Source organism: Protomyctophum bolini (assembly GCF_963924005.1).
Source record: "Protomyctophum bolini genome assembly, chromosome: 22".
NCBI lineage: Eukaryota > Metazoa > Chordata > Actinopteri > Myctophiformes > Myctophidae > Protomyctophum > Protomyctophum bolini.
In genome coordinates this window covers 14,345,173-14,368,011 of record NC_137883.1, presented here as the reverse complement: position 1 = coordinate 14,368,011, position 22,839 = coordinate 14,345,173, and the positions used below count along the sequence as shown (strand labels likewise).

Here is a 22,839-nt window from a genome sequence, read left to right as displayed (position 1 = left end):
CCTCTTCAACACCAAGGGTGGAGCCATGGGGGTGAAGTTACAGGCCATACTACTCACGGTATTGTTCAAATACTCTTTGATTATTATATTTGCTATTTTATTTCAGGCATTTTGTGATCATATTACTATGAGATACGACTGTATGATGCAGGTTGGATTTAAAGATTAATCTACAACCAGGATCATAGTAGCTTCTCATACAAAGTGGAAACGGGGAAACTAGTCTGGCTAGACATACCATTGGTCCGATATCTCAAACCCTCACCCTCACAACTAAACCTAACCGTAACCCTCTCCCAACCCTTAACGCACCCCTCACCAACCTTAATCTGGTCGTTTTAACGCACCCCGGCCTGTCCCTCACCAACCTTAATCCAGTCGGACCATGTCTAACCAAAGTATTCCCCCCCATAACAAAAGCGGCTCCAACACACCTCAAGCCAAGTTCAGTCTGGGACTGGTAAGTGTAGAAGAAGGAAGGCACTGGTGCAAACTCTGACAATTAGAGCCTGTTTTAATAACATGATTGGAAATGATGTGACTTTTCAAGGTCAATACTTAGGACCAGTGCCTTCCTTCTTCCTAACAAAAGTTGCCTACCAGTACATATAAAGCTCCCTGCTTAACATATTCACGTTTTGTTTGTAAATTCAGGGGTGCCCTAAAGGTAGATCGGCTGTAAAATATATTATTGAAGGGCGCTATATGCAGGTTTAATGTTTGTCTTTCATAAAAACGCCATTGCCAATGAACAGAGTTTAATGTTTGTTTTGTCTGTCACTGAGCAAATCAGCATATGATGTTATGTTATGATATTGCGATGATGTAAGATGATCAGGGTTGGTAGTACCCCTCACTTCACATAGGTGTGATTATTTAAATGTTAAAAGAATAATCTGCCACTTGTATTAAATTGACAACAAAAAGGGGCTGTCAGCTCAAATCCAAAATGCAATACTTTTCTTTTCAAGTATTTTGAAAGTAGCTCTCAAATCAAAAAAGGGTGGGCACCTCTGGAACTTTAATCCATACAGTACGCAAGATGTAGTGGTTGTAGGAGGTGTATGTGTAGGCTCATGTGCTATATATTTTCTTTATTTACTGGGAACAATGACCTCCTGAAGTCAGCTGGTGTCCTAGACAGAAAAATGACAGGAAGTGTTTTCATTGGATATAGTGACATATTACCTGAATGATTTTCATAGGGGTTTCCTTTTAAGCCTGATATGTTAAGAAGATGCACTTTTAGTTTGAATCAGTGTTTACAACAACTTTAGATCAGTGGAATCTTTTGCATTATGAACATGAATCTTTGTTTCCTTTTGTAATTTCAGTCTCCAAGCAACCCTGACATCAACAAGACCAGAGAGGTCATCATTCGCTGCTTGATGGTTTATCTGGGAGAAGACACTGGACTACTTTTGAAAGTGTATGATGTAAGTCAAAGTGCATCTTAAATTATAGCATGTGACTTCTGTCTACCTGGCATGTCTTGGTGGTGGTGGGGGGGTCTGACCTTAAGTCAGACCTCCCGTTAGTAACTGCATAATATAGTAAATTGATTTATCCCTGCAATTCTTGACAAACTGAGTTTTGTTCAGTAATACAGTATAGTTTACTTCCTTTGTGTGTTTAAAGGTTTTGTTTTCAGTACTACTTCTGAAATAAGAGGGTTTAAATGCTCATCCTCGTTTAATGTCTATATAATTATTTAGACCCACAAATGTCAGAGTTCCTCCAGACCTTTTACAATAAGGAGCGATGTTGATCCTGCTGAGGATGATTCAAGCATCAGGAATGAGAAGTGCCATATAGAGACTGGTTGACTCCCCCCTGTCAGGTGAAAAGGAGCAACTTGGACACTCAGACATGAATGAAGCATGAGTTCAAGTCCGTTGCTCTCCCCATGTCCCCCATATATGGGGACTAGGTTGGCGGCGGGTGTGTAGAGCCCAGGATCACATTAGATAATTGACACAGGGGTGAAAAATGTGTTACAAAATCGTGGGATAAAATTAAAAAATATATATATATAACTTTCCCCTCTTTGACTGTCTGACAATTTCAGCATGCTGATGACCCTGTGGCAGAAGACCTTGATCTTACCAAGATGACCATCTACAGCATCAGAGCTACCTCCGAGGGTCCAAGTGACGTTGGACTTGTCATAGATGGCATCAAAGTAGTGCGTAATGTGGGCAAATTTTCAAGGGCCTGTGCCATACTCATTGGATTGATATACGTCGTCAATTTGGCATATCCCAAAGAGCTCAAATATACATTTGAGTTCTTCCAGAAAGTCCTGCTGGAGCTCGATTCCCTAAAGCTGACCCCAAAGGTGCACAGCCTTAAAAAGAAAATAGATTAAGAAGCCCTATGTTCCCTCATGGGGTTTGGGTTAGTGTTAACGTTGATAAATAACCTGGCTCAGGGAACATATACATACTGTATGTGTAAATGACTGTATCACATGGTGACTTAAATGTTTTAGTTTTCTGGAGGTGGTGGTTCTACGAAATCTAAATATCTTCTAACTACTAACTTGGGGTAGTGGCATCATATTTTGATTTAATATTGGGACAGGCTTTTGCACCTTGTCCGAAAACACATGAGTGTTTTAGATTTGTTTTTTACATGCCCAGGTTGTCCCGGTAATTTGTTTTATATATATATATTTTTTTTTTTCTTTTTCTTGAAAATGTCTGCCTCTTTCACAGGTCAAATTGTGACTGTGAGTGTGAGTGTGATGGTTTTATTGTACCATGTTGTATTATTTCTTGTTGAATAAGTATAATGTATATTGTACCATGTTTATAATGTATACATTGTTTACTTGAGTAAACTGCAGTTGTGTTGAACACATTTACAATGGTATTCATATTCATCTGTACCTGCAATGTTTAAACCTGAGTTTTAATATAATTATTGACACCAAATTACCTTTTTCTTTTTAAATATTTATTTATGAATTTGTTCTGTCCTATTTGTTTGTTAAAAAATTGATAATTGTTTTACTCATCATTTCTTTGAAATTGATTTATTTTTACTTACTATTTCTTGAAATTGAGTATTTGTTTTAATAATTGTGTGATTTACATGTATGTTTTTCTGAAATTGTTGTTTTAATTGATATCACATTACTTTAAATCTATTATTATAAATGTCACTTTTGTTACCATAGTGTATAATCTGCTCAATACATCGAGTAGATTATATACTGTATATGTATATATATATATATATATATATATATATATATATATATATATATATATATATATATATATATATATGGTAACAAAATGGACATTCATAAAATATTTAAAGTAATGCGATATCAATTAAAACAATACATTTCAAAGAAAAATATTATAAATTATAAATCAATTATAATCACACGATTAGTAAAAAATACTCAATTTCGAGGTAATAGTAAATAAAAATAAATAAATTTCAAAGAAATGATGAGTAAAAAATAATCAATTTCTAACAAATAATTAGTAAATGTTAATCAATTTAAATCAAATAATGAGTAAATAATAATCAATTTTAAACAAATAATTAGTAAATTTAAATCAATTAAAATCCAATAATTAGTAAAAAATAATCAATTTTAAACAAATAATTAGTCAATTTTAATCAATTTCAAATAAATGATGGGTAAAAAATAATCAATTTCTAACAAATAATTAGTAAATGTTAATCAATTTAAATCAAATAATGAGTAAATAATAATCAATTTTAAACAAATAATTAGTAAATTTAAATCAATTTTAAAGAAATGATGAGTAAAAAATAATCAATTCCTAACAAATAATCAATAAATGTTAATCAATTTCAATCAATTAATGAGTAAAACTTAATCAATTTCTATCAGAATCCAGTCAAATTATGAGTAGAAAATAATCAATTTCAAAGAAATAGTTAGTAAATATAAATCAATATCTACAAATATCTAGTAAATATAACTCATTTTTCAGAGCTTAAATTCTATTCAATGTTATTAGATGTCACACTGTGACAGCATTTTTAATGAGTAAACCCTAGTCATAGTTTTTACAGTGTACCTGTGTTACTGGGCCAGGGGCCCAACCTGTGCAGCTTACCTGTGTTACTGGGCCAGGGGCCCAACCTGTGCAGCTTACCTGTGTTACTGGGCCAGGGGCCCAACCTGTGCAGCTTACCTGTGTTACTGGGCCAGGGGCCCAACCTGTGCAGCTTACCTGTGTTACTGGGCCAGGGGCCCAACCTGTGCAGCTTACCTGTGTTACTGGGCCAGGGGCCCAACCTGTGCAGCTTACCTGTGTTACTGGGCCAGGGGCCCAACCTGTGCAGCTTACCTGTGTTACTGGGCCAGGGGCCCAACCTGTGCAGCTTACCTGTGTTACTGGGCCAGGGGCCCAACCTGTGCCGCTTACCTGTGTTACTGGGCCAGGGGCCCAACCTGTGCAGCTTACCTGTGTTACTGGGCCAGGGGCCCAACCTGTGCAGCTTACCTGTGTTACTGGGCCAGGGGCCCAACCTGTGCAGCTTACCTGTGTTACTGGGCCAGGGGCCCAACCTGTGCAGCTTACCTGTGTTACTGGGCCAGGGGCCCAACCTGTGCAGCTTACCTGTGTTACTGGGCCAGGGGCCCAACCTGTGCAGCTTACCTGTGTTACTGGGCCAGGGGCCCAACCTGTGCAGCTTACCTGTGTTACTGGGCCAGGGGCCCAACCTGTGCAGCTTACCTGTGTTACTGGGCCAGGGGCCCAACCTGTGCAGCTTACCTGTGTTACTGGGCCAGGGGCCCAACCTGTGCAGCTTACCTGTGTTACTGGGCCAGGGGCCCAACCTGTGCAGCTTACCTGTGTTACTGGCCAAGGGACCAGCAGCATGTTGGCCCCTATTCAGCTTACCTACAGTATGCTCCATCAGAGAATGGGACCAAAACGGAACTGCCACAGCTGTACACAAAAATATGATTAATTCCTGACATGACAGCTGTGCAACTGACTGGCAGCAGTCTCGAATCTCGATCATGTAAAAAGGTGCAGAATAATAGCACTTCAAATATGATTATTTTGGGGGGGGCACGGCAACAACAAAATAACTTCTGCTGTACTTAATTCTACATGAGATGATCTTATGGCAGTTTATCAAAATATACCTCACCTCATCCTGGAAGCGGAGTCTGCCTCTGCTGTCCAGTTTGAGGTTTGGCCCGCGTGCCTTCAGTGGATTCAGTGGTTTCAATGCTGGTGCCACTTGAGAAAACGAGGGCCAAGCATTTTTTACATTTTGCACACAAGGTCATTGGGATATTATGTTTATTTGACCAAAAAAATAGTGATCCATTGCACTGAGGCCCCTATGCTCTGTTATTGTTATAGGAATATGGCTGATTCGCAAGGATAACTTTGCAAATTTGAGGCAAAATTGTCCATAAAGCCCATGAAGCACAATACTAAGAGAGTGTACAGTTGAATTAAAATTGAGTTATGTTGACGTTACTGTGCAGTTTCATGGTCATCTCCCCGTTATCATCACAGTGTGTTTTCAACCCGTTTCATGACTGTGCAGAAAAAACCCCAGACAGACTGAGCTCTGAACTACCGTGTGTGAAATATGGACTATGTTTGTTAATGCCAGCTAAATATGTTATTCATTGGTGTGGATGGATGTGTTTCACTGCTTGCTGGTGAGCTGGTTTAAGTTTAATCAGTTCATGTTAAAAATTTGTGAGCCAATCCACAAGCTCACAACTGCTTGTCACAATGCGACATGGTGTGATCTCATAGATCTGCTATTTCTTTTTTTTTTACAAATATTTATTGATTAGTTAACAAGAGCTTTGGAAGATTTAGAAGATTTCTTTTTAATGTTGAGGTCAGGCCTAAATGGGTTAAAGCAATTCCATAGTATAAAGTATAGAATGTCGAAGCCTTCTTCTGTCCTGTCTCTATGCAGTATAAAGTGTAGCATGGTGAAGTCTGTTCTGTCTCTTTATGCTGTAGTGATGAACTTCAGTATAAAGTGTAGCATGGTGAAGTCTGTTCTGTCTCTTTATGCTGTAGTGATGAACTTCAGTATAAAGTGTAGCATGGTGAAGTCTGTTCTGTCTCTATATGCTGTAGTGATGGACTTCAGTATAAAGTGTAGCATGGTGAAGTCTGTTCTGTCTATATATGCTGTAGTGATGGACTTCAGTATAAAGTGTAGCATGGTGAAGTCTGTTCTGTCTCTTTATGCTGTAGTGATGGACTTCAGTATAAAGTGTAGCATGGTGAAGTCTGTTCTGTCTCTTTATGCTGTAGTGATGGACTTCAGTATAAAGTGTAGCATGGTGAAGTCTGTTCTGTCTCTTTATGCTGTAGTGATGGACTTCAGTATAAAGTGTAGCATGGTGAAGTCTGTTCTGTCTCTTTATGCTGTAGTGATGAACTTCAGTATAAAGTGTAGCATGGTGAAATCTGTTCTGTCTCTTTATGCTGTAGTGATGAACTTCGTAAAGAGTCCCGCCAGCTGAAGAAGGACCTGCAGGCCATTAAGCAACGGAAAGAAGACAGTCTGAAACCCGTAGCAGACGACGACAAGGACGGTATGTTAACAACTAATATTACGGTACTCTCATTAACATTACTCACAAAAATGAACTGGCTGTTGGTAGTTTAACTAATCACAGACTTTGCTTTTGAGAATGTTTTTGTCTGTATGTTCATGTTATTTTTTAATTCTTTTGTTTTTCTTGAGGTTTTTTAAAACAAGTAATTTTGTTATTGATTGATTACAAATCGATCAATAAAAAAATTAGTATTATTATACGGGTGGTGCTGTCTAAACAGTAAAAAGTGATACAGTACTTTCATTCAACAACTTTTTAAAAGCTCTGTGAATGTATTATTTAGTTTAAGATGTAATCGACATGACGTTTAATTTGTACCTCACGGAGCTCTTAACCCATTCTGACCGGGCACCCATTTTGGTGTTAGCATCATGTTGTGCTTTAGCTATTGAAAAATAGCAGATCTACAAGCTCATAGCGCGCCACCGAGTGGCGCGCTACGAGCTTGTAGGTCTGCTATTTTTGAAAAATCGAAGAGCGACTGACATTTTTATAATCTGATCTCAGGTCAGAATGGGTTAATCAGACCAGTGTGTGTCCAGTGGAAAACCTCGTATGAATCTGATCTCAGGTCAGAATGGGTTAAGTCTCTTAACAGGGTAGTCAAGCCACATTCCCTGCTAATGGACACATGAGGCAGAGGAAACGCTCTGTTTTTGTCAATTAGCTGCAGACATTGTCTTTTTTAACGCCCAAGGGTATGCATATTTGCGTGAAAGCTTGTTGAAAAATGCGTGGGCAAACAAATTGTCAAGTGGCTGCGCCATAGCTGAACGTCAAACCCTCGTGATTTTGCTAGTTAGCAGCTCTTGGTCAAAGTCAAAGTGACTCTGCAAAATCTCAACCAAACCCCAACCCCGTTCCCCCCACCACCACCACCAACCCCCCCCCCCCCCCCTCCCTGGTTCTCACCACACTGAAAACTCTCATAATGCAGTGAGTCTGGGTTGTTTTTGATGTACAACATGATGTTGAAACACATTTCTGACTATTATGGAGAAACCACTCGGTTGCTAGAGGTTAGCCCACGTGTGGCTGTACTGTAGATGTCTGGGATGCGTGTAGTACATTCGTTGTGCAACCAAACAGAATGCTTCATCCATGGGGGGTCTGTGTGGCCACCGCACCGCTGGCTGGAGTTTACTGTCCGTCAGTGGTGGAATCTACTTTAGCAAAAGTACAGAAGTATTGGCAGGGTCATAACATGGCATCAAAATATACTTAAAGTACCAAAAGTAAAAGTAAAAATTGGAACTACTCCAGTAAAGCACAAATACCTCAAAAGTGTACTTAAGTATAGCACTTGAGTAAATGTACATAGTTACTTTACACCACTATTTACTGTCCTCTCATTTCTTAGACTTTAGTTTGACAGCTGAAGAAGATGCCTCTGTGATTTCAAAGGGACTCGAGTACATATAAGGGCTAGGGATTGGTGGGCTTTAAGATGGTGTGATAAGGAACGAGCACGCTTTGAAATGCCTTCATCCATACCATAGTTTATTACTGCAGTGCAGGGGTCTTCCATGTTTTCCAGGCCATGGAGTCAAAGGACCCCTGATTAGAGATGAAGCAGGGACCCCCTGCAGCACTTTTACATGTATTTCACAGATAGCTTCCATAGACTTGTTTGACAGCACTATCATCAGTGTTGTCTGAATTCATGTTTGTTCGTTTACACACAATCTATTGGTGTGTTAGGTTCATCTTCATCAGGTTTTTTAACCACTTAAACCCTCAATACTTAGTTTGACTGCTCTCTTTTCTCACCACTGTGGTTCAGGTAGTTAATAACACTCTCATAGTAACTCTGACCACCCCCTGCTGAAGGTGTCTTAACTCTGAGGACCCCCTGCTGAAGGTGCCAGATCCGGGGAACACCCGACACGGCCCATAAAGTGTTGAACACACGTTGTATTTTCTCTGACAAGAATCTTTAAATTGTCTTTGTGTCTTCATTTCAATCTCATCCATAAGTCATGCTGTCATGTCCTCTAACATTGAGGGGAAAGGAAGGGGGGGCGGGGGCAGATAATCTAAAACATGCATGACTGTGTTGTTGGCAACCACGTTATCTTTCAATCTGACTGACTTGGCATGTTCCCCCTAGAATAGATTTACAAGATCCAAATCTGCGTTCCTCATCACATTAGGCAACGATTTTGTCTCTGTCGGGTGGACACCAAAGTAACAGTCCAAAAGTAACAGTCCAAAACTGTTACTTTTCAGGATTCAAAAGGCGTTTTTGAACTTGCAGATCTGCTAAGTTTGATGCTTTTGTGTGACACTGCAGTGTGATCAAGTAGGGCATACATTTACGAAAGATGGAGATAAGAGATTATTTGCGGATATCAGATTCATCTGAGTCAACCGTCAGCTGGGTTAGTCTGTAAAAGCCCCTCTTCCCCAAAAAACAGAAAATACTCTACTCTACTTATGTCTATGAATGTGAATAACATTCTACTGGTATCTGATTTTAAATGCCTTGTTGGTGGTGCTATTTGCACAGAGTGTATAGCTTTGTTTTATAAGGACCGTGAATGCACAGATTCCTCCAACATCAGAAAAGCGTAATTATGTGTTGTGACACAGTGACAGTAAATGGCCTATATATATACTACAGTCACAGTGTACGTTGCTGTATAAACAATCGCAAATGGCTTTAGCTCCTCCATTGTCTTGCAATGCTTTCAAACCCTTCCATGAGCCATGCTTTGTGTTTGTGTGGTGGCTTAGCGAGAGACTGGAGTCTCATTTAAGAATCCATTGTATGTTTTGTGTTTTGGAAGAGGAGAGTTAATTCCGTTGCATGTACATTAGGGGTGGGACGATTCACTTACCTCCCGATTCCATATGAACTCCATATGGTTCTGATTCCATTTATATTGCGATTCTTAATTATTGCTATTCGATTTTGCGATTTATTGCGATTTTTCCCCAAAGTTACAGGTTAGGTTTAGCGACTGGGGTTGGAGTTCCACCCGATTTATACTTTGCTGCGTGATGGTGTCGTGCACAGAAAATAGCAGATCTACAAGTTGACACGGCACGATCTTTGAGCTTGTATATCTGCTAAGTTTTATTCACAGTTTTATTTAACCAAGGTCCACGGATATGTAATGTTGACGAATCACTGAAAACATGTGTTATCTTTATAAATTTGACAGCTGTTAGCGTTATACAGCCAAACATTCAGTTAAAAAAGGCAGTGTGGAGGAGGCGGTAAAAAACAGGAGTGGGCGAAGTATAGACCCCTGGGGTGCTCCGGTCAACGAAGAATACAGGGTTTAAAGTGGTTAATTGCAGGGTGGATTCACCCATGAGACCCACCGTGGTGGGAGGGGAGGGGTGGGGATGGGGGGGGGGGTGGATAATACCTCAGGTCTGACAAAAAAAAGGGAGATGTTAGTTCTGGGTGAAGAGTGAGGAAGACTAATGTCTCACAGCACTGACTGAGTCAGTCATTCCAAGACCTGAGGCCCATTCTACAAAATGCCTCAAAATGCCTCATAAGGCCTTATCACTGGAGTATGAATAGGCCTTTAATCAGTGGTTCTCAAACCTTTCTTCATACCCACGACCCCCAAATGTATTTATATATATATATCCAAATCCTAAACTCAACTCAAAACTCAACCAACCAACCAATCAAATCATCACATTCCGTGCTACAAACATAAACACTGCTCATTATACACAAACACACAAAGCTGTGCATAGGTGGCTAGCGCCTCCCAAAAATAAAGATCTACAAGCTCAAGCTTAAGTTTAGAATTATACGAAATCATGGAAATAACATGCATTAACTTAAAAACATTATAGTTAATGAATGAAAAGTGCTGAGGAACCCTATACAGTAGGAAAGAGTGATTGGAGAAGGCCAATCTAAAGAAGTGTGTTTTTTTTTTTGCTGTTGTTTAAAGATGTTAGTGGAGTTAGCCTCTCTAATTTCCTGAGGAAGTATGTTCCATATTATTGGTACATAAAAAGAGAACGCGGCCTCTCCTATTTTCTTCTGTGGTCTCTTTTTTCCATGTTGTGTCAAATGAACCTGCTGTGAAAGATCTCTGCGTTCTGGATGGAGTGTGTACATGGCGGTAGAAAGTCTGTTATGTATTCAATGGGAGAACGGGAGCCAATGGAGGGTGTACAGGACTGGTGTGATGTGTGCTCTTTTCTTTGTTTTTGTTAATAATCCAAAGCAGAGCTAGAGCATGGATGATTTTTTTTTCTGCATCTAGTTGTGACAAGAAGTATCTTAGCTATATTTCTTTCTTTTTTACATTTTTATCCCATGATTTTGTAACCCATTTTGTAACCCAGTGTCAATTATCTAATGTAATCCTGGGCGCTACACTTCCTCTGCCAACCTGGGGGGGGGGGGGGGGGGGGGGCAGAGGACTGACTGCATGCTTCCTTCTATGCACCTGATGGGAGAGTTTCCCCGGCCGTAGTTTAGAGACCAGGATTACTGCATGTTTTTGTGAGGATACCTACCCTAGGAGAACATGCAAACTCCACACACATCTTAGCTATATTTCTAAGGTGAAAAAAGTAATACAGTTTCGGTTGTTTTGTTGATGTGGGATGTGAAGTTGAGATCTGAGTCAACTAGTCAAGTATGACTCAGACACTGGTCACTTGTGGTTTAACCCACGCAGCTAGCTGTCCTCGTGAGTTGCGTTCATCCAGTCAGTTATCTCAGTGAGGCAGGAGCTGAGATCTGTGTTGTGTGGTTCTACGGATATGTGTAATTGTGTGTCATCTGCGAATGAGTGGAAATTGACTCCCAGAGGGAGCATATAGAGAGAACAGTACTCAAGCTCTTTTGTAGAGCTTGTAGATCTTCAGAGCACAACAACCGAGCGCAACGCAACCACACACAAAATGACTAGTTTTGGAGACGCTGAAGGTCTCGGACTGATGGTGCCATCAGGACCACATCATCTGCAAAAAGCAGTGATGCAACCCTTAGCTCACCGAGCCGAATACCCTCTCCGCCACGACGGACATTGTTTGTCATAGTCAACTGAATTAACACCGGATGAGTGATGGCTGATGGGGAACCATCAGATGTCCAGTTTTCTTTCTGCAGAAAGTTCTAGATCTACCTAACGTTTCTCAAATGTGATCCCTGTGATCTTTGGTGCCCCCACCCTCCCAGGAGGGGGGGGACCCCAGGTCGAGGAACACTTCTTTAGAAAATGAGTCAGCAGTTAACTTGCATCACAGCTGCAGTCTGGGTCATTTGTTGAGTGTATTTGACAGCGGAGGATTTAGGTAGCGAGCGTTTTTACCTCGGAGTGCTAATTTACAAAATTATTTTTGATGTTTCTGTTGATTGATGACAGACAATAACGCTGCCTTGGCCGCTCGGGGCAACATTTCGGCCGCGCCTCTCCCTTTTGGACGCGTTGATTGTCGGAAGGGGAGAAAGGCAACCCCTTCTTCCTCAAAGGAAGCCAGCGTTTTGTCGTCTGCAACAAACCCCTCGGTTGCCACAACATTGGCGGCGTGATTTGTGGCGCTTGTGAGCCCGGGTGACAGGAGAGGGGAGGAATGTAGTTAGAATGGCCATCAAAACTCAAAGCTAGTACTTAGTGACAACAGCTGGATAGGGTGATGTGTGTTCCTCGGCGTGGGACCCCGGGGGCATCATCACTCAGCATCCAGCGTGTCACGGGCTGCAGCGGAGAGGCAGAGCATGAGAGGTGAATGTATGTGCTAGGAGGGCTCTAACAACGTTTTCCACCCCTTCTCTTAGCCGAAAGAGAGAGTTAAAGCAGGGACCCCCCCACTACATATGGGTCTGTCACAATTACAAATGTAAATTGGTGATTAATTGTCCCACAAATAATTGCGATTAACGATTTAATTGTGTTTGACATTGAGCATTGGAACATATGAATACAATTTTAATATCTGCTTTTAAGCTTCGTAAACAAAAAGTGCAATGGGCATGCAGGTACGACAAATAACTTCGATAATTGAATAACTTCATACTATCTATATGAATAGTGGAAATAGCCCGGAAATAGCGTTTTGAGCTTGTAGATCTGTAGATCTTCCATCGGGCCGCGTCGCAAGGCACTTATAAATCGGCTGTTCTGTGAATGTTCCCCCCAGATTTGTGTAATAACTCTGAAGACCCTCTAGGGGTCCCCGACCCCCTGTTGAAGACCCCTGCCATATAGCAGACAGTGGTTCTCAAACGTTTTTTTTTAGCTCACAATTTTGTAACCCATTTTTTCACCCAGTGTCAATTATCTAATGTAATCCTGGGTGCTACACTTCCTCTGCCAACCTGGGGGGACAGTGGACTAACCTCATGCTTCTTTCTCTGCATGAGGAGTACAAGCTGCTTTCACCTACAGGGGAGAGTTTCCCCCGGCCGGACTTAGTGCATGGAAGGAACACGTTATTCCGACCAGTTCCTTTCCCCTCCATCAGGCGCCCCGGCTGGCCAGTGGGAGGTAGTTTAGATACTAGGATTGTAAATGTCAATTGGATTATAAATGTCAGACATGTATTTATATTATAAGACACTTTGTTAAGCCATTAAAACCGGGAAAGTATCTGTGCCATTTTAGATTTATTTAGCTATTCAAAAATAGCAGATTTACAAGCGCAAATTAACTTGTAGATCAGCTATTTTTGAAAAATCTTCAACATTTTTGTACAGCATATACGTATATAGTGAACATTTTTAACGCAAATCTTTGCTTTTGGGGGTCCCTGGAACAAAAATATTTAGAGATGGGGATCCACAGCCAAATCCAACCATACCATTTTGTGGGATCCTAGACATGAGTACCACTGATATAGCAACATACTGTACGTTTTTCAGAAAACTGTTAGGATGTAGAAGACATTTGTAGAAGCTGCCTCATAAGGTCTTAATGGGTTAAATACATACATAGTTGACAGTAAGGGTTATAAAACAGAAACAATTTCTAGTCTCCGGTACTTACTATACAATTCAGGCATATTTCTGAAGTTCTGGCGAGCTTCCCTGCATGATATGGGGGTGGCGTTGACGTGTGGCCCCACTGGCCAATGAGGTGTCTATGTATTAATGTCTATGAAGGTCGAGGTCACACATGCGCTTCATGCTGTAACGGGAATGCTCGTCCCAAAACACGCTCACCCCCATTTTTCCCGTGGACCACTCGCCCCCACAGGTTCTCGTATTCGTTTTACTGAGGTTAAAGGACAACCTATCTTCATATAACTGCCTGGTCCGCACCAATGCTCATTATAATATGGTATCATTTTTGTCTACCCTGTCTGTGTGTCAGAGGACCGGCTGTGGACAGTTCCGAATCCGAAAAAAATATATACAAATACACATTTTCAATTCTTGTTTGAAAAACTAAATCCTGCTTATGATGATGTCACTGGTAGGCCGGTTTCTGTGTCCACAGCCCTCCTATGAGACACAGATAGAGAAGAAAAAATAGTGCCATTGTGTCACGAGCATTAGTGAGGACAAATAATATGTACATTGTAAATGGGTGAAGTCGTCCTATAACGTTAAAAATATATAGTTTTACTAAGGTACCGTTTAGGAATAAGGTTTGGTTCAGGAATAGTTTTACTAAGGTACCGTTGAGGAATAAGGTTAGCTTTAGGAATAGTTTTACTAAGGTATCGTTGAGGAATAAGGTTAGGTTTAGGAATAGTTCAACTAAGGTCACATTTAGGAATAAGATTAGGTTCAGGTAATTGTTTTGCTGAGGTCACGTGATTGCTTCGAGGTTAGCGGGCGAGTGTGTTTTGGGACGAGCGTTCTTCGTATTCCTTATGCAGCAGAGGCAGCAGGTTCTTCCGTTCCCTTCTAGGTGGAGCTCCCCGTTGTGTTGTGTCGTTGACGGCATTGACGTGTGGCGCTTGCAACGCTCGGAGTTCAAACACTAGATAACTATTTGATCCCGCTAAGGGGCGCTTCAATGTTCAGCTTCACCCAGCCGATTGCTGACCCAAGTGGTCAGTTGAGCGGAGAGGTGGAAATCTCATTCTTTTCAGGATTCGAAAATAGCAAAAGTAGACATAAGCCTGAGACAAGCTTATGTCTATTTCAGCATGTGCAGGATTTGCTACTTTTGATGCTTTTTGTGTGACGCTGTAGTATGATCAAGTGGGGCGTTAATTTATGAAAAAACACAAAAAGTTACCCATTAGGGCCATTAAGCTATGGCCGCCCCAACGAAGGCAGACGAGCGACACAGCAGGGGACCGGCACCGCCCCCCACAACCCGCGAGACAACATGGGGCAGTTGACGCGTCTGAAGCCTCGGCCTGCGTCGGCTACGAAGCTGATGACGCAGGCGGGTAACCGTACCGTAAATCAGCTGTCCCCACACACACACACACACATTCAGGGAGAGAGAGAGACAGAGTCTGTCATCACGTTTGTTGTAATCGGCTGGTCTTTACTCAGTCTTCCCATGTGGCTGTTGTACGATTATGACTAAGGCATGGCAAGCAGCATACGGTGACCAGACGTCCCCCAGTTTGGCAGGGGATGTGTCCTGGTTTCAAGCTGGGTGGGTGTCCCCGAGTCCTGACAAACATGTCTAAATAGTTTCTTTTTTTTCCCGACATTCCACTACCAAAATTGTCCTTGTTTTCACCACAGTTAAAATAATAACACTTCATGTCTTGAGTACTTACATACATGTTTATTTATCATGTTCTGTTCCGTTGAAAGGTGCAGTCCTATCTAATAGCTCAATAGCAGATCTACAAGCTCACAATGTGTTGATGTAGATCAGCAATTTATACTAGTTTAAAAAGTACCTAAAAAGGTTTAGGCATTAGGGGTAAGGCAAGATAGGTGTGCTAAATGCACCCCCATCCTGGTGAAAACGGGGAATAAAAAGGGGAAAAAGTAATCTCAAAAGTAATGAAAATAACAATAGTTGTGGATCAGTTATTTCCGTAACCTTTATTAAAATTGGATTAAAGTGATTATGTGACCCATATTTCTGCGTCTTTGAAAATACGCTCAGCCTAAAGCGGCACGTGGAAATGAAGAGTGCTCTGAACTCAGAACCCTGCAGGCTCTCCTGTCGCAGTAGTTCAGAGCCTTCCTTGGAAGACGGGCCCGTTTTAAGGACAACATTCACCAATATTGCAGGACAACACGCAGCAGGTGCTGGAGAGGCAGCCCGCCTTCCATCATTTGTTTTGTCCCGCTGAACACGTCAGCGCAGCCAGTCAGAACTGCCGTCCTTCTGGCTAGTCGGGGTGAAGTCGCCACCGCCGCCGCAGGGGGCTTGTTGTGACTTTACATCAGTGGTGGAAAGTACCTAAAGTACATTTACCTAAAGTACTGACGCTTAAGTAAACTTTTTAGGTATTTGTACTTTACTTGAGCATATCCAATTTCCAATACGTTTTTTTTTTACGTCTGGTCCACTAAATCTTGGATCCAAATATTGTACTTTTACTCCACTGTTACTTTGTAGATTTAGATTATTGTTACAAAACATAAATTAACCACTTCAGCTGTATATACATTTCGGCCATTTTAAAATAGCCGATCGACAAGCTTGAGCTTGTAGATCTTCTATTTTCAAAAGATTGTTTATACATTTGATTGAAACGGGACATGCTGCACAATGAATACTTTTACTTTTGGTAGCCTACTTTAAGTACATTTTGATGCCAATACTTTTGTACTTTTACGCAAGTAGATTTTGAATTCCGGACTTACTTAAGTAAAACAACATTTGAGTAGTTTTTCCACCACCGCTTTACATGTTGTTGGCTGTGGAAGAATAGTGAGCGTGTGTCTGCCAGGCCGGTGACTTCATGGCCTGTGTGTCTGAACCAGGAGGTTAGACCAAGCACATTAACGCGTGGAGACACCAACGTCAACAGGCTGGTTGTCCGTCCCTTTCATTCATAACGGGTCGGTGGCGTCTCGCTCCATTTATGCTCCGTCACTCGACGGCGTCGCACGTCAAAAATTGTTAAAATAACTACAAGCTCACGCACAACATGTCGTTCCGCGGACACGTTGAGATCTTGTAGATCTGCCATTTTGGCCGTGCGATGCAAAGTATTATCGCTGTATTTGAGGAGAACAGGTTCCATAATAGGCTGCTGTGCTTCAGTTCCTTAGACCAGTGGTTCCCAAAGTGGGGTCTTTGGACCCCCAGGGGTCCTTGAGGAAGTTCCAGGGGGTCCCCAGCTAAATTATAGTTTGGAACCAAATGGACCCTTATGGGTCTGTAACTCTGAGAGTGTACAAATGGAACCAACAGGTCCATTTGGTTCCATTTGTACACTCTCAGTTAGAGAGTTACATTAACATTGATTTTACAATATAACTGGGGGTCCTTGAAATTAAACGGGTTGCCATAGAGCCGTAAAGATCTTCTCTTATGGGGGTCCCTGGCATATCTCTTCAAATGAGGGTCCACGAGCTAATTAGTGTCAATTTGGGTTTCCTTGACATGAACCTTGACATTGGAACCACTGCCTTAGACTATAGTGGTTCCCAAAGAAGTGGTGGGGGGGGGGGGGGGGGGGGGCATTAGTGACAGATGACAGTGAAGTGACAATTTAAGGACTTTTAAGATATTTTTAGTGGTAACCCTAAACACTTTTCCACCGACCGCACACTGGAGCGGTTCTTGTATTTGTTTTACTGAAGTTAAGTTCGTTATTGTTTTCATCTCTGGGACCCCAATCTATACTGTAAAACCCTAATCATTTGAGAAGCTTGTAGATCTGCGAAAAAAATCTACTTTGTAATTCACACGTTTGAACACCCACAGTACGCTTTAACTCGAGGACAATTTTGTCTACTGTATATCTAGAGATACTTTGACTCGAGTACAGGCGGCCGAGCACTTTGTGAACTGTATATGCATGATGATAGATTGCGTAGGTTCCTGGGGGTACATAACGGCTTCCCTCCGTGATCAAGACAGAGTGAGGGGGTTACTAGGTTGAGACCTCTCCGCTCTGCATCTACATGAAAGCTGGCACCAGAGTGCAGCTCCATGCGGAGCGTGTCAAGGAGATGAGAAGAAACGGCTTCGGTTCCTCACCTTTCATAATGCGCTCTCCCATCATCATATGTGGCAGCGACACGCACAGCTTGAAAAACGTCCCGCTCTTCCCTTTTATCTTCCCCCCCCCCCCCCCCCCCTCTCTGATGGTGTTCCGCCCCTTTTGTTATTTGCTCATCCATCAAGGGCTCTGAGACCGTCTGAGGTGGACAGGCTGGGGGGGGGGGGGGGTTCTAGCCAGATGCACGAGTCCAACATATATATATATAGGGCTGTCAAGATCTGTAAGTTGACGATTAATAGTCAGAAATGATTGCGATTAACGATTTAATTGTGTTTTTTTAGCCTCACATAAAGCCTCACATAAAAACATCAAAAACAGCAGATCTACAAGCTTGCCGCGTTTTGATTTGTCAATCTGCTAGCTGTTTTTCAATTTTAATCCTGAAAGGAACAGTTTTGGTTTCCACCCGACAGAGACGATATAAGAAATTGAGTGAAAGTTTTTGCGTTATTTATTTCAGCTAAATAAAATGTTTTCCAATTTGCGGTTTTGGTTATTTTAGTTATTTCCTGTGAACTCTAACCCTGGTGTCTTGTGGGTGCAGTTGATGAGAAGCAGCCAGCCACCAGCGACGCCGTGGCTGAGTATATGGAAGAGCGGAAGAAGTACGACGAGCTGAGGAAACAGAAGCTGAAGAAGGGCTCCACCCGAGAACAACAGGTAAGAACAACTGCTGCAGCTCTCCAGGAAAAACGTATCTTAACAAGTAAGTAACCACATGAGCCTGGTTGATTCATGCTGCTGTACGATAGTGCCGTTGACTTGCGCTATTATAATACATTTTACCTATAATGATTCATGGATTAAAGTTCTCAGTCGCGACTGATTTCAGTCATTTGGATTCCATAGAAACCAGCATGGTTAAACATGGTAGCATGTTTGTTGCACAGCGAAAAGATAGGCTATTTTCGGTTGCATTTCAACAAGTGGTCAAATAGCAATATGTTCAGAAGCATGTTCCATAAAACATCCCGTCGCGATAATCCATTCCATAGTTATGGGCAGTTGAATGTGGCTTGTTTTCGCCCCAAACCAGAGAAAAGTGGATTTTATGGATCCATAAATAAAATGTGTTTTCTGGGTGTACATTTCTTTGTTCATTCTGGGATCATCCATGCTGTGGTAGAGCGCCCTCTACCGTAAACTACTGAAAACACATCATGACGAGAATCTTGTTGATTTTGGCACCCAAAGAGTTTTAATGGGTTAATCCATGTATATAACGTAATAACCACAATCAGGGAGGATAGGTGGGTGAAAGTGGTTAACGATGTCTTCATGTTGAGCGGTGTAAACTCTGGCTAACGATGTCTTCATGTTGATCGGTGTAGAGACTAGAGACTGGCTAACGTTGTCTTCATGTTGAGCGGTGTAGACACTCTGGATTTTCAGCGTAGGTCTTGCCCAGGGTGTGTAGACAGAGACTGGCTAACGATGTCTTCATGTTGATCGGTGTAGAGACTGGCTAACGATGTCTTCATGTTGAGCGGTGTAGAGACTCTGGCTAACGATGTCTTCATGTTGAGCGGTGTAGAGACTGGCTAACAATGTCTTCATGTTGAGTGGTGTAGAGACTGGCTAACGATGTCTTCATGTTGAGCAGTGTAGAGACTGGCTAACGATGTCTTCATGTTGAGCGGTGTAGAGACTCTGGCTAACGATGTCTTCATGTTGAGAGGGGTAGAGACTGGCTAACGATGTCTTCATGTTGATCGGTGTAGAGACTGGCTAACGATGTCTTCATGTTGAGCGGTGTAGAGACTGGCTAACGATGTCTTCATGTTGAGCGGTGTAGAGACTGGCTGACAATGTCTTCATGTTGAGTGGTGTAGAGACTGGCTAACGATGTCTTCATGTCTAGCGTTGTAGAGACTGGCTAACGATGTCTTCATGTTGAGCGGTGTAGAGACTGGCTAACGATGTCTTCATGTTGAGCAGTGTAGAGACTGGCTAACGATGTCTTCATGTTGAGCGGTGTAGAGACTGGCTAACGATGTCTTCATGTTGAGCGGTGTAGAGTCTGGCTAACGATGTCTTCATGTTGAGCAGTGTAGAGACTGGCTAACGATGTCTTCATGTTGAGTGGTGTAGAGACTCTGGCTAACGTTGTCTTCATGTTGAGCGGTGTAGAGACTCTTGCTAACGATGTTTTCATGTCTAGCGTTGTAGAGACTGGCTAACGATGTTTTCATGTTGAGCGGTGTAGAGACTGGCTAACGATGTCTTCATGTTGAGCGGTGTAGAGACTGGCTAACGAGGTCTTCATGTTGAGCGGTGTAGAGACTCTGGCTAACGATGTGTTCATGTTGAGCGGTGTAGAGACTCTGGCTAACGATGTCTTCATGTTGAGCGGTGTAGAGACTCTGGCTAACGATGTGTTCATGTTGAGCGGTGTAGAGACTCTGGCTAACGTTGTCTTCATGTTGAGCGGTGTAGAGACTCTTGCTAACGATGTCTTCATGTCTAGCGGTGTAGAGACTGGCTAACGATGTCTTCATGTTGAGCGGTGTAGAGACTGGCTAACGATGTCTTCATGTTGAGCGGTGTAGAGACTGGCTAACAATGTCTTCATGTTGAGCGGTGTAGAGACTGGCTAACGATGTCTTCATGTTGATCTGTGTAGAGACTGGCTAACGATGTCTTCATGTTGATCTGTGTAGAGAAGAGACTGGCTAACGATGTCTTCATGTTGAGCAGTGTAGAGACTGGTTAACGATGTCTTCATGTTGAGCGGTGTAGAGACTGGCTAACGATGTCTTCATGTTGATCTGTGTAGACTATGGAGCTGCTGGATCGTTTCAAGTCCAAGCTGTCGTCAGCCATCACTGAGACCGGCGAGGAGGAGGAGCCTGTGGAGGAGCTGCCAGAGGACGACGACAGGGGATGGTATGTAGGACTGATTGATTGATTGATTGATTGATTGATTGATTGATTGATTGATTGATTGGGGTGACATTTAAAATTGAAGTTGACGATTAATTGTCACATATAATTGCAATTAACGATTTAAATGTGTTTTTTTGCAATGAACATTGGAACATCACAATTTGCATTTCTGTTTGACTTTTAGTCTTGGTAATCACAAATTGCACAGAGCAGATACAGTATGACAAATAACGTAAGGGATATTTCACTTTCAGTATAACTTTCGGCCATGTTATCGTGTACTCAGGTTTATGTGAACACCCCAGACATTTTATAAGTTGCTTCATTCAGTATTTAGATATTTGATATTCATTTTACTGCCCAGCCCTTCCTATACAAACCCATTGTAACTCCAAACTCCATTTTAACCATGATAGATTCATAGAAAACACAGTTTTTTTTATGGTGACTGATATTGTCCTTTTAATACGCGTATAGATTTGTATAGATTTTTTGGTCTCCTCCGGCTCCAAAAACTGCGATGCAGTTTTTGTGCAGTGAATGGCGCTCTCATTATAAACGGCCCAAGGTGCAATCGTAGTGAAGGCAGTGAATGAGTTAAAATGTTTTACTTGTGTAAAAGTATTGGCATACAAGAAAAATACTCATGGTACCATTATTAGTAATAATGTATTACCATAGTAAAAGTACTCAATTTTCTTTTAAAGCTTGTCAAACATTATAGTAAGGCTTAATTGGTTAAGGTTTTGCAATAATAATTAAGTCTGCGAATAACTTTTCAAATAACTGCAGTCGGTACAATATGTGCTGTAAGAATTGATATACTTGCATACATGAGATCCTCAAAATGATGCTCAAGTGCAGTACTTAAATGAGTAAAAGTGTAAAGAGTAAATGTACTTAGTTACTTTCCATCCCTGCCATCTGCCTCCAATAAAAGCCAATTAACAGTGTAAACAAGGAAGTCATTACAGCCCTACAAGCCATGACAGAACTTCAGAAATAACCACTTCAAATGGCCCAGTAGCAGTGTTGCCAGATTCTGCAAGATAATTAAGCAACCAGGTCTATGAAAACAAGCCAACTATAGGGCCACATGAGCACTTTAAACCTATATGCATTGGCAATTTGAATATAGAAGATCTACAAGCTCACAATGTGCTGTGATGTTGTGAGCTTATAAATCTGCAAATTTCCCCAAAAATCTTGAAGAATAAAGTTTCATATTTGGAATACTTTTGAAACAATTTAACACAATTCTTGTATGGGGGTTCCCTGGCGCACAATATTTTCAGATGGGTGTCTGCGAACAAATGCATATTAATTATTTTGGGGGTCCTTGACATGAAAAATGTCTGAGAACCACTGGTTTAAACAATCATTGCAATTTTTATTTTTAACTAATTTATTATGGCTAGCTGTTAGCATAAATCCCAGTTCCAGGTGCCACCATACGCCCCCCACACACACTCGCTACACACACTCGAGTATCATTGGCACAAGCACACACTGTTTACCTTTCGTCAGAAGCTTTTACATGGCGGGAGCGTTGCGGTACAAAGGCACAAATTTAATCCGAATTTTGGATGGCAGCATATCCACCAAGGACAGCTCTCCTGGAGTATACATTCGGGTCCGTATATATATGGACCTGGGATATGACGTCCGCTATCGTCGGGGTCCGTATACTGTATATACGGAGATGGGAAAGAAATAATTAATGAACAACTAAAGGAGCAATTTCACTACACTAAAAACAAGCCCAAACCTACAAAGTATTTACAAGTGACTGCAACAGAAAAAGTAGCTCAAAGTTGCGTATAGTAAGCGGACATGGCAACACTGCCCAGCTGCCCACTCGCTATAGCCTAAGCTAACTTATGCAACGTGTACCCTACACACTTGCTAGATTACTAGTTCTACAGTGTTGAATTGCAGAGCCTTAATGAGTCTGTAACTCTGAGAGTGTACAATTGGAACCAAAATCAAATGAAACTTATGCTTCAAATTGTACACTCTCGGAGTTGAATAAAAAACCACCAGAGGGGGCAGATCTAATGAGCTGACAGCGCATCCCGATGCATCGCAGTCCTATCTATTTACACACGCGCTTCGTTTAAGTAACTAGGCTTAACTGGGTTTTTTTTTCCACAAAAACAAAAAAATCTGTGTGAAAGTTCAAGGTGCGTGTGTGCGTGCGTGCGTGCCCACGGCGTGTGTCAAGTTGGGATTTCAGCCCCCAAAAACCGCCATGATCGGCC

General features: G+C 41.7%; 1 protein-coding gene across 1 annotated transcript in view; it reads left to right on the top strand.

Annotated features, from left to right (window-relative positions):
* Positions 1 to 22,839, top strand: part of cwc27 (CWC27 spliceosome associated cyclophilin) — a 58,141-nt gene that overhangs the window by 28,830 nt on the left and 6,472 nt on the right. The window contains exons 11-13 of the mRNA XM_080756833.1: positions 6,477 to 6,580; positions 18,237 to 18,352; positions 20,469 to 20,578. Coding sequence (XP_080612959.1) covers positions 6,477 to 6,580; positions 18,237 to 18,352; positions 20,469 to 20,578 — 330 coding nt within the window. The remainder of the gene's footprint in view (positions 1 to 6,476; positions 6,581 to 18,236; positions 18,353 to 20,468; positions 20,579 to 22,839) is intronic.